At 45.3% G+C, this 12,904-nt stretch overlaps 1 protein-coding gene across 2 annotated transcripts; it reads left to right on the forward strand.

Moving 5' to 3' along the window:
- Window positions 1-1,925: 1,925 nt before the first annotated feature.
- On the forward strand, window positions 1,926-7,609 carry xcr1b.2 (chemokine (C motif) receptor 1b, duplicate 2). 2 transcript variants are annotated; one of them, XM_046358229.1, is made up of 6 exons: window positions 1,926-2,038; window positions 2,703-2,875; window positions 2,964-2,987; window positions 4,838-4,995; window positions 6,200-6,478; window positions 6,746-7,609. In XM_046358229.1, the coding sequence occupies exons 2-6, from the start codon at window positions 2,722-2,724 to the stop codon at window positions 7,262-7,264; spliced, it is 1,134 nt and encodes a 377-aa protein (XP_046214185.1). In that variant the 5' UTR covers window positions 1,926-2,038; window positions 2,703-2,721; the 3' UTR covers window positions 7,265-7,609. The 2 variants fall into 2 exon arrangements, with proteins under 2 accessions (XP_046214185.1, XP_046214184.1); XM_046358228.1 differs by lacking the exon at window positions 2,964-2,987 and having other exon boundaries at window positions 2,703-2,899.
- Window positions 7,610-12,904: the final 5,295 nt, after the last annotated feature.

The following is a 12,904-nucleotide window of genomic DNA, read 5'->3' on the forward strand; positions in this document are numbered from 1 at the left end:
AGCGAGCATAGAAGTTATTTAGCTCGTCTGATAGGCTCTTGTCACTGGGCAGCTCTCGGCTGTGCTTCCCTTTGTAGTCTGTAATAGTTTGCAAGTCCTGCCACAGCCGACGTGCATCGGAGCCGTTGTACTGCGATTCGAACTTTGACCTATATTGACCCTTTGCCTGTTTGATGGTTTGACGAAGGGAATAGCGGGATTTCTTATAAACCTCAGAGTTTGAGTCTTGCTCCTTGAAAGTGGCAGCTCTACCCTTTAGTTCAGTGCGAAGGCTGCCTGTAATCCATGTCTTCTGGTTGGGATATGTACGTACAGTCACTCTGGGTACGACGTTCTCGATGTACTTATTGATAAAGCCAGTGACTGATGTGGTGTTCTCCCTTTGGAGGAATTGCGTGCCCATAGTAAACTGAAAAAAAATCTGTCCAAAATTGCTAATATATGCATATAATAATTCATATTGGATAGAAAACACTAAAGCTTCTAAAACCGTTTGAATTATGTCTGTAAGTATAGCAGTACTCACAGGGCAGGCAATCTCCCAAACTATTTTTGGGAGCCTGAAACTTGGGGCAACTTTGACGTCATCGCCCCCACCCTTCCCAACCAGCTATGGATCTGGAGATACTTTCTATGTCTTCCACTAGATGTCCTCATTCAGTACAGCGTTTAATTGAAGTTATGATGCGCAACTGTTCGTTACCAGAAGTAATTTTTGGTAGCATTTCAGCTGGAACTTGCAGCATATGCTAATACAAAGACACACAACTTGAAACCAAACAATGTTTTGGGTAAGTATGTCTTCTTCCACTACATTATGATCGAAGACCATCAAAGGTAAGGTAATATTTATGTTGTAATTTTGTGTTTCTGTTGACTCCAACATAGCGGAGAAATATTGCTTACATCTGAGCGCCGTCTCAGATGATTGAATAGTGAACGATTTCTGTAACGTTAAAAATAAATGTGACAAAGCGATTGCATTAAGAAGCAGTGTATCTTTCTAACTATATGTAGAACATGTATATTTAGTCAAAGTTTATGATGTGTATTGCTGTTATCTGGCGTTATCTGGCGGAGCTCTCTATAATTTCTCCGGACATTTTTTTAGCATTTTCTGGACATGGCGTCAATGTAAACGGAGATTTATGGATAGAAATGGCATATTATTGAAAAAAACATAAATGTACTGTGTAACATGTCCTATTACTGTCATCTGATGAAGATTTTCACAAGGTTAGTGAATGATTTTTCTTTTAATCCTGCGTTTGTGATTGAATCTTTTGTTCGACAAAATGGCTACATATCGTCTGTGTCTTTGTGGTGGTTTGACATACATATGTGCTATGTTTTCGCCGTAAAACATTTTGGAAATCTGACTCGCTGGGTAGATGAACAAGGTGTTTATCTTTCATTTGAGCTATTGGACTTGTTAATGTGTGGAGGTTAAATATTTCTAAGAATATTTTTGCATTCTGTGCGCCATCTTTTGAGTTGAGCGTGGGAGGGTGCCCTTGGGGAACCTGGTAGCGTGAACAAGTTTTAAGAGCCAATAAGACAGAGCTCTCCCCTCAGGCGCCAAGAAGGAATCCATTTTTTACTAAATGTGAAACTGAGTTGAAATTGAGGAACAACACAGTCTGTCCATTTAATTGAATTCAATTTTTCAATTCAAGGGCTTTATTGGCATGGGAAACATGTGTTAACATTGCCAAAGCAAGTGAGGTAGACAACATAGAAAGTGAATATATAAAGTGAAAAACAACAAAAATTAACAGTAAACATTACACATACAGAAGTTTAAAAACAGTAAAGACATTACAAATGTCATATATATATATATATATATATATATATATATATATATATATATATATATATATATATATATATATATATATACGATGATCCATGTTTGACTAAATGTGAAACTGAGTTGAAATTGAGGAACAACACATAGTTTGTCCACACCACCCTTGAACAGTGGTTAACAGTTTTCTCACTAACAACATCTTAACACTGAGAACCGGTTCACATGGTAGGTTGGTGTTAACATTATTATGATATTATAGAGAGGCTATAGATATGTGGTCAAATTGATCAAAATGCTGCTGTAGTATTTGATGCATCTCATGAAATTTCCACATCTTGGAAAGTGTCTCACACTTTGTAATAAGTCCTGCTATGTAACTCTATTATCTGTGATCTGTACTGTAGTGGCTCTCTGTCATTCTATAGTATAAATCACCTCTATTCTCTGTGGTCTGTGGTGTAGTGGCTCTCTGTCATTCTATAGTATAAATCACCTCTATTCTCTGTGGTCTGTACTGTAGTGGATCTCTGTCATTCTATAGTATAAATCACCTCTATCCTCTGTGGTCTGTACTGTAGTGGCTCTCTGTCATTCTATAGTATAAATCACCTCTATTCTCTGTGGTCTGTGGTGTAGTGGCTCTCTGTCATTCTATAGTATACATCACCTCTATTCTCTGTGGTCTGTACTGTAGTGGCTCTCTGTCATTCTATAGTATAAATCACCTCTATTCTCTGTGGTCTGTGGTGTAGTGGCTCTCTGTCATTCTATAGTATACATCACCTCTATTCTCTGTGGTCTGTACTGTAGTGGCTCTCTGTCATTCTATAGTATAAATCACCTCTATTCTCTGTGGTCTGTGGTGTAGTGGCTCTCTGGCATTCTATAGTATAAATCACGTTGCAGCGATGGACCTGACTGAGTCCTGGAAGACCATGGTGAATGAGACCAGCTCTGTGAATGACAGCAACTACACTGATGAAGACTATGGTGATAAACAGTTAATCCTGCTGTGTGACGAGGACGGAGGGTTAGAGGAGGTCACGGCTGGTTGCTTCCTCCTCATCTTCCTCCTCAGTGTCACAGGTAACTTGGTTGCTTCCTGGTTATCTTCCTCCTCAGTGTCACAGGTAACTTGGTTGCTTCCTGGTCATCTTCCTCCTCAGTGTCACAGGTAACTTGGTTGCTTCCTGGTCATCTTCCTCCTCAGTGTCACGACAGGTAACTTGGTTGCATCCTGGTCATCTTCTTCCTCAGTGCCACGACAAGTAACTTGGTTGCTTCCTCCTCATCTTCCTCCTCAGTGTCACAGGTAACTTGGCTGCTTCCTGGTCATCTTCCTCCTCAGTGTCACAGGTAACTTGGTTTCTTCCTGGTCATCTTCCTCCTCAGTGTCACAGGTAACTTGGTTTCTTCCTCCTCATCTTCCTCCTCAGTGTCACAGGTAACTTGGCTGCTTCCTGGTCATCTTCCTCCTCAGTGTCACAGGTAACTTGGTTTCTTCCTCCTCATCTTCCTCCTCAGTGTCACAGGTAACCTGTTTGCTCTTCGTCATCAACAGCGTATTCGGTTTTGTCTAGTTAACTGTGTGTTCTGTGTTGTCTAGTTAACTGTGTGTTCTGTGTTGTCTAGTTAACTGTGTGTTCTGTGTTGTCTAGTTAACTGTGTGTTCTGTGTTGTCTAGTTAACTGTGTGTTCTGTGTTGTCTAGTTAACAGTGTGTTATGTTTTGTCGAGTTAACTGTGTGTTCTGTGTTGTCTAGTTAACAGTGTGTTCTGTGTTGTCTAGTTAACAGTGTGTTATGTTTTGTCGAGTTAACTGTGTGTTCTGTGTTGTCTAGTTAACTGTGTGTTCTGTGTTGTCTAGTTAACTGTGTGTTCTGTGTTGTCTAGTTAACAGTGTGTTCTGTGTTGTCAAGTTAACAGTGTGTTCTGTGTTGTCTAGTTAACTGTGTGTTCTGTGTTGTCTAGTTAACTGTGTGTTCTGTGTTGTCTAGTTAACTGTGTGTTCTGTGTTGTCTAGTTAACTGTGTGTTCTGTGTTGTCTAGTTAACTGTGTGTTCTGTGTTGTCTAGTTAACTGTGTGTTCTGTGTTGTCTAGTTAACTGTGTGTTCTGTGTTGTCGAGTTAACAGTGTGTTATGTTTTGTCGAGTTAACTGTGTGTTCTGTGTTGTCGTGTTAACTGTGTGTTCTGTGTTGTCTAGTTAACTGTGTGTTCTGTGTTGTCTAGTTAACTGTGTGTTCTGTGTTGTCTAGTTAACTGTGTGTTCTGTGTTGTCTAGTTAACTGTGTGTTCTGTGTTGTCTAGTTAACTGTGTGTTCTGTGTTGTCTAGTTAACGGTGTGTTCTGTGTTGTCTAGTTAACGGTGTGTTATGTTTTGTCTAGTTAACTGTGTGTTCTGTGTTGTCTAGTTAACTGTGTGTTCTGTGTTGTCTAGTTAACGGTGTGTTATGTTTTGTCTAGTTAACTGTGTGTTCTGTGTTGTCTAGTTAACAGTGTGTTATGTTTTGTCGAGTTAACTGTGTGGTCTGTGTTGTCTAGCTGACGGTGTGTTTTGTGTTGTCTTGGTAACGGTTTGTTCTGGGTTGTCTAGTTAGCGGTCTGTTCCACGTTGTCGAGGTAACGGTGTGTTCAGTGTTGTCCAGGTAACGAACGGTGTCCTCTGTATTGTACTGCTTCTTGACACAATGCTTAAACCGGAAGACAGCCGCAGCAATGAGTCAGAGGAAACACTGTTCACCTGGCAACCGTGTCAGCGTGCATTGCGCCCTCGACAGGAATCGCTGGAGAGCGATGGGACAAGAACATCCCTGCCGGCCAAACCCTCCCCTAACCCGGACAACGTTCGACCAATTGTGCGTCCCCTCATGAGTCTCCCGGTGGAGGCCTGCTTCGACAGAGCCTGGACTCGAAACCAGGATCTCTAGTGACACAGCTAGCACAGCAACGCAGTGCCTTTGACCACTGCGTCACTCTTGAGGCCCCTGTGTTGTCTACTTAATGATGTGTTTTGTGTTGTCTAGGTAACGGATTGTTGCTGGTTGCCTTGTGTCGTTATGAGGACCTAAGGAGGGTCACCAACCTGTTCATCCTAAACCTGTTGACCTCTGACCTCCTATTTACCCTGACCCTGCCCTTCTGGGCCGTCTACCAACTCTCCCACTGGATGTTCGGTGACCTGGTGGGTATGACCAACCCTGACTTCTGATCTCTAACCCTAACCTCTGACTTCTAACCTCTAACGCCTAAGGAACGTAAAGGAAATGAAACACTAGCCATTAGCTACTTTAATAATGTCTACGTATCTTGCATTACTCATCTCATCAACCTCCTAACCTTAACCCTAACCCCTGACTCCTAACCTTAACCCTAACCTCTGACCCCTGACTCCTAACTTTACCTCTAACAGTGATCTCTGGACGCTAACCCTAACCCTAAACTCTGACTCCTAACCCTAACCTCTAAACCTCAAACTCTGAATCCTAACCCTAACCTCTGACCTCTAACCGCTGACTCCTAACCATAACCTCTGACCTCTAACCATAACCTCAGATATCTAACCCTAACCTCTCACTCCTATCCCTAACCTCTAATCCTAACCTCTGACATCTAACCCTGACCTCTGAACTCTAATCCTTTTCTCTGACCTCTAATCTTAACCTCTGACTCCTAACCCTAACCTCTAACCTCCAACCGTAACCTCTGATCTCTAACCTTAACCTTTGATCTCTAACTCTAACCTCTAACCCTATCCTCTGATCTCTAACCCTAACCTCTGACCTCTAACCCTAACCTCTTTCTTCTAACCCTAACCTCTGAGCTCTAACCGTAACCTCTGAACTCTCAACTTAACCTCGGATCTCTAACCTTAACCTCTAACCCTAACGTCTGAACTCTAACCCTAACCCCTGACTTCTGACCTCTAATAGCAACCTCTGACTCCTAACCCTAAACTCTAACCTCTGATCACTAACCCTAACATCTAACCTCAGACCTCTAACCCTAACCTCCAACCCTCAAACTCTGACTCCTAACTCTGACTATGACTCTGACCCTCAACCCTAACCTCTGACCCTAACCTCTGATCTCTAACCCTAACCTCTGACCTCTAACCCTAACATCTGATATCTAATCCTAACCTCTGACTCCTAACCCTGACCTCTGACATCTAACCCTGACCTCTGACATCTAACCCTAACCTCTAACCCTCAAACTCTGATTCCTAATACTAACCTCTGACTCTTAACCCTAACCTCTAACACTAACCTCTGACTACTAACCCTAACCTCTAACCCTCAATCTCTGAATCCTAAACCTAACCTCTAACCCTAACCTCTGACCTCTAACCCTAACCTCTGACTCCTAACTATAACCTCTGACCCCAGGCCTGTAAGCTGTTGACGGGGGCATACTTCACCGGTCTCTACAGCAGTATGATGCTGCTCACCTCCATGACGGTGTACCGCTGTGTAATAGTCATCGGGTCCCGCTGGACTGCCGTTCCCCGGAGACGACTGGGGTACGCATTGGCCGCCTGCACGGCATCATGGGTAGTCAGCCTGGCCGCCTCCCTCAGTGATGTCATATCCTCCCAGGTACAGGAAGTGGGAAACGGGACAAGATTATTCATCTGTGAGGTCTCACCTGGAACTACGGACGAGGAGGTGGGTTACGGTAATGTAGAACAAAAGAGAAATGTCCGCTCACTGTTGTTTGTTTAAGCTTTCAGTGATACACGTTTCCACTGACATGGTCTTTGTATGTACTTTGTGTTTCAGCAAACAGTGAGTGGACATTCCTGTTTCTAATTGTGACCAGTGTTTCCAATGTTGGATATTTCATATATAACCCCTCTGTCCCCCAGAAGCTGGATATTCATAGATAACCTCTCCCTCTCTCTCTGTCCCCCTTCTCTCTCTGTCCCCCAACAGCTGGGCTACTACCTGCAGGTGTCCCTGCTCTTCGTCCTCCCTCTAATCATCATCATCCTCTGCTACAGTGCCATTCTCAGGACGGTCCTGGTAACTGCGACCAGGAGACAACACCGCACAGTGCTGGTGGTCTTCTGTATCGTGGTAGCGTTCATCGTCTGCTGGGCGCCGTACAACCTATTCATATTCGTCATGTCTGTCTACACACCTGTAGACTGTAGGGTCAAGGAGCGGCTGCATGTTGTGTACGTTGTGTGTCGTATTGTGGCCTACGCCCACTGCTTCCTGAACCCGGCTCTCTACATGCTGTCTCACTCCTTCAGACGACATCTCTGGTCGCTGCTGTGCTGTCTGATGGGGGAGGAGAGGGGAGGGCAGGGGGGAGGAGGGGAGAGGAGTGTGGGACACAGTTTGTCCCACGTCACCCCTAGACCAACCGGACCTGCTGTGGTGCTTCAGGTACCCAGAGAGAATAACTATACAGCTACATGGATGGAGCTAAGAACGGAGCAGGAATGAACTATGGAACTTTCTCAATGACCTTCTATTGGCAAAGGGGTTTTTCCTGCCCCTTCGAATGGTTAGAAAAGGCCATGTTTAAAGCTTTGAATCTGAGGAATGAGGAAGTGAGAAAACATTTGAATCCCTGATTATGATTCTGTGATACACAGAATGTGAACACTGTGTTCAGTCCAGAAATGATTCTGTGAATAAGTCTATGCTGTATTCATACACTATGAAGACAACATTTTTTTTTACGTAGAATATGTGAAATACTATATTATCAATGGTTGATGTAAAACTGGATACATGCTATGTGTGGTTTGAGGTGGTATGCTAAGTAAATAAAAAGCTGTGTGTGCAGAAGTAGCACGTGTATTTTTTTGCCTGCGGCTTGGGTTAGGTTTAGGGTTAGGCTAGACCTGTCTGGACACTGTCTTCGGTTAGGTTTAGGGTTAGGCTAGACCTGTCTGGAGCGGCTGCATGTTCTGCTAACATCATCAAAGCAAAAGAACAACGTCTGCACAGTTAGCTGCTAGCCATCATGAAAACAGAGCAGGCTAATGTTAGCACTGCAAGCCTACAGGTGTTTTTATCCACGGCACAAAGTCTTCAGGTGTGAGATGAATTAACAAGGTAAATTTGAGGAAAAGGCTGCCTAAATTCTGTCAGCATATCGACTGAAATACTCGCACTCCTAAAACACTAGGTCACTGTTACTCCAACTTCCGGGATGCCCTAACCCTAACCCTAACCCTAACCGACTCCTAAAACACTAGGTCACTGTTACTCCAACTTCCGGGATGCCCTAACCCTAACCCTAACCCACTCCTAAAACACTAGGTCACTGTTACTCCAACTTCCGGGATGCCCTAACCCTAACCCTAACCCACTCCTAAAGCACTAGGTCACTGTTACTCCAACTTCCGGGATGCCCTAACTCTAACCCTAACCCACTCCTAAAACACTAGGTCACTGTTACTCCAACTTCCGGGATGCCCTAACCCTAACCCTAACCCACTCCTAAAGCACTAGGTCACTGTTACTCCAACTTCCGGGATGCCCTAACCCTAACCCTAACCCACTCCTAAAACACTAGGTCACTGTTACTCCAACTTCCGGGATGCCCTAACCCTAACCCTAACCCTAACCCACTCCTAAAACACTAGGTCACTGTTACTCCAACTTCCGGGATGCCATAACCCTAACCCTAACCCACTCCTAAAACACTAGGTCACTGTTACTCCAACTTCCGGGATGCCCTAACCCTAACCCTAACCCACTCCTAAAGCACTAGGTCACTGTTACTCCAACTTCCGGGATGCCCTAACCCTAACCCTAACCCACTCCTAAAGCACTGGGTCACTGTTACTCCAACTTCCGGGATGCCCTAACCCTAACCCACTCCTAAAACACTAGGTCACTGCTACTCCAACTTCCGGGATGCCCTAACCCTAACCCTAACCCACTCCTAAAGCACTAGGTCACTGTTACTCCAACTTCCGGGATGCCCTAACCCTAACCCTAACCCACTCCTAAAACACTAGGTCACTGTTACTCCAACTTCCGGGATGCCCTAACCCTAACCCTAACCCACTCCTAAAACACTGGGTCACTGTTACTCCAACTTCCGGGATGCCCTAACCCTAACCCTAACCCTAACCCTAACCCTAACCCACTCCTAAAACACTGTCACTGTTACTCCAACTTCCGAGATGCCCTAACCCTAACCCTAACCCACTCCTAAAGCACTAGGTCACTGTTACTCCAACTTCCGGGATGCCCTAACCCTAACCCTAACCCACTCCTAAAACACTAGGTCACTGTTACTCCAACTTCCGGGATGCCCTAACCCTAACCCTAACCCTAACCCACTCCTAAAACACTAGGTCACTGTTACTCCAACTTCCGGGATGCCCTAACCCTAACCCTAACCCACTCCTAAAGCACTAGGTCACTGTTACTCCAACTTCCGGGATGCCCTAACCCTAACCCTAACCCACTCCTAAAACACTAGGTCACTGTTACTCCAACTTCCGGGATGCCCTAACCCTAACCCTAACCCACTCCTAAAACACTGGGTCACTGTTACTCCAACTTCCGGGATGCCCTAACCCTAACCCTAACCCACTCCTAAAACACTGTCACTGTTACTCCAACTTCCGAGATGCCCTAACCCTAACCCTAACCCACTCCTAAAGCACTAGGTCACTGTTACTCCAACTTCCGGGATGCCCTAACCCTAACCCTAACCCTAACCCACTCCTAAAACACTAGGTCACTGTTACTCCAACTTCCGGGATGCCCTAACCCTAACCCTAACCCTAACCCACTCCTAAAACACTAGGTCACTGTTACTCCAACTTCCGGGATGCCCTAACCCTAACCCACTCCTAAAGCACTAGGTCACTGTTACTCCAACTTCCGGGATGCCCTAACCCTAACCCTAACCCACTCCTAAAACACTAGGTCACTGTTACTCCAACTTCCGGGATGCCCTAACCCTAACCCTAACCCACTCCTAAAGCACTAGGTCACTGTTACTCCAACTTCCGGGATGCCCTAACCCTAACCCTAACCCACTCCTAAAACACTAGGTCACTGTTACTCCAACTTCCGGGATGCCCTAACCCTAACCCTAACCCACTCCTAAAACACTAGGTCACTGTTACTCCAACTTCCGGGATGCCCTAACTCTAACCCTAACCCACTCATAAAACACTAGGTCACTGTTACTCCAACTTCTGGGATGCCCTAACCCTAACCCTAACCCACTCCTAAAGCACTGGGTCACTGTTACTCCAACTTCCGGGATGCCCTAACCCTAACCCTAACCCACTCCTAAAACACTAGGTCACTGCTACTCCAACTTCCAGGATGCCCTAACCCTAACCCTAACCCACTCCTAAAGCACTAGGTCACTGTTACTCCAACTTCCGGGATGCCCTAACCCTAACCCACTCCTAAAACACTGTCACTGTTGCTCCAACTTCCGGGATGCCCTAACCCTAACCCTAACCCACTCCTAAAACACTGTCACTGTTACTCCAACTTCCGGGATGCATACAAGGCCCTCCCCCACTCTCCTTCCGGCAAATCTGACCACGGCTCCATTTTGCTCCTCCCATTCTATAGGCAGAAACTCAAACAGGAAGTACCCATGCAACGCTGGTCTGATCAATCGGAATTCACACTTGAAGATTGTTTTGACACGCGGACTGGGATATGTTCCGGGTAGCTTCTGAGAATAATATTGATGACACTGAAACGGTAACTGAGTTTATCAGGAAGTGTATAGGAGATATTGTACCGACTTGTACTATTAAAACCTAGCCTAATCAGAAAACATGGATAGATGGCAGCATTCGCGTGAAACTGAAAGCATGAACCACCGCATTTAAACATGGCAAGGTGACTGGGAATATGGCAGAATACAAACAGAGTAGCCATTCCTTCCGCAAAGTAATCAAACAGGCAAAACATCAGTATAGAGACAAAGTGGAGTTGCAATTCAACGGCTCAGACACGAGACGTATGTGGTAGAGTCTACAGACAATCACGGACTACAAAAGGAAAACCAGCCACGTCATGGACACCGTCGTCTTGCTTCCAGACAAACTAAACACCTTCTTTGCCAGATTTGAGGACAATACAGTGCCACCGACACAACCCGCTACCAAGGACTGTGGGCTCTCCTTCTCTGTGGCCAATGTGAGTAAGACATTTAAACGTGTTAACCCTCGCAAGGCTGCCGGCGCAGACAGCATCCCTAGCCACGTCCTCAGAGCATGCGCAGGCCAGCTGGCTGGTGTGTTTACAGACATATTCATTCTCTCCCTATCCCAGTCTGCTGTCCCCACATATTTCAAGATGGCCACCATTGTTCCTGTACCCAAGAAAGCAAAGATAACTGAACTAAATGACTATCACGCCGTAGCTCTCACTTCTGTCATCATGAAGTGCTTTGAGAGACTAGTGTGGTACCAGAATCAGAATCCTTTAGGTAACATTTATAAATAAGATGTTTTATTCATTTTCATAAGTATGCTTATGTGGGAAAAGTTACTTTTTCCATTGGGGAGAGGTTAGGCTTGTCTTCTTATGGGAATGTGTCTAACTATTTACATGTCCCCTCTGAGGTTGCCCTTATCTTGATTTAGTATATGACCTAGGAGGCTCACTGTCTCTGTGAGCTTGTCCAGGAGGGATTGTATTTGAGATGGGAGTATCTAAAATGACAATTGATATATACCATTGGATGAGGTAATGTCTTGGTACTATGTTGTACCAAGAACGAGCTGGGAGCTTCGTTTTAGGAGAGCAAACTGAACGATAATTTATAGCTAATGCTGTCTGGCTATGTGATACTCCTCTGACTAGTAAATCTTCCTTTGTGTAATGTTCCTAAGATCTGTGTTATTTGTTATGTGAGTTGAGAGGTGTGTCTTGGCTACAAATGATACTAAGAACTGTTTTGTAAGCACTCTCAGAGAATTCATTTATAGACACTGCATTGATCTGAGAGTCACAAGGCTTTGGTGAAGGTCATATAATTAAAGATGGACTTTATGATAACTCTGACTTGTGTGTGGTTTGCTCTCTCATGATTTGGTAATACATGAAATTTCCACGTCACTAGTCAAAGATCATATCACTTCCATCTTACCTATCACCCTAGACCCACTTCAATTTGCAGTGTGATGGAGAATGCACACAGCCCTAACCCATCTGGACAAGAGGAATACCTATGTAAGAATGCTGTGCATTGACTATAACTCAGCATTCAACACCATAGTACCTTCCAGCTCATCATTAAGCTTGAGACCCTGGGTCTTGACCCCGCCCTGTGCAACTGGATCCTGGACTTCCTGACGGGCCGCCCCCCTGGTGGTGAGGTAGGAAACAATATCTCCACTTCGCTGATCCTTAACACTGGGGCCTCACAAGGGTACTTGCTCAGCCCCCTCTTGTACTCCCTGTTCACACATGCCTGCATGGCCATGCACGGCTCCAACTCAATCATCAAGTTTGCAAACGCAGTCGTAGGCTTGATCACCAGCAACGACGAGACGGCCTATAGGGAGGAGGTGAGGGTACTCGGAGTGTGGTGTCAGGAAAACAACCTCTCACTCAACGTCAACAAAACAAATTAAATGATCGTGTACTTCAGGAAACAGCAGAGGGAGCACCCCCTCATACACATCGACGGGACAGCAGTGGCGAAGGTGGAAAGCTTTAAGTTCCTTGGCGTACACATCACGGATAAACTGAAATGGTCCACCCACACAGACAGCATGGTGAAGGCACAACAGCGCCTCTTCAACCTCAGGAGGCTGAAGAAATTTGGCTTGTCACCTAAAACCTTCACAGACCTTTACAGCTGCACAATTGAGAACATTCTGTCGGGCTGTATCACCGCCTGGTACGGCAACTGCACCACCCACAACCGTAAGGCTCTCCAGAGTGTAGTGAGGTCTGCACAACGCATCACCGGGGGCAAACTTCCTGCCCTCCAGAACACCTACACCACCCGATGTCACAGGAATGCTAAAAAGATAATCAAGGACAACAACCACCCGAGCAACTGCATGTTCACCCCCCTATCATCCAGAAGGCGAGGTCAGTGCAGGTGCATCAAAGCAGGGAAAAACAGCTTCT

This window comes from Oncorhynchus gorbuscha, linkage group LG08 (genome assembly GCF_021184085.1).
Source record: "Oncorhynchus gorbuscha isolate QuinsamMale2020 ecotype Even-year linkage group LG08, OgorEven_v1.0, whole genome shotgun sequence".
NCBI classification, from domain to species: domain Eukaryota; kingdom Metazoa; phylum Chordata; class Actinopteri; order Salmoniformes; family Salmonidae; genus Oncorhynchus; species Oncorhynchus gorbuscha.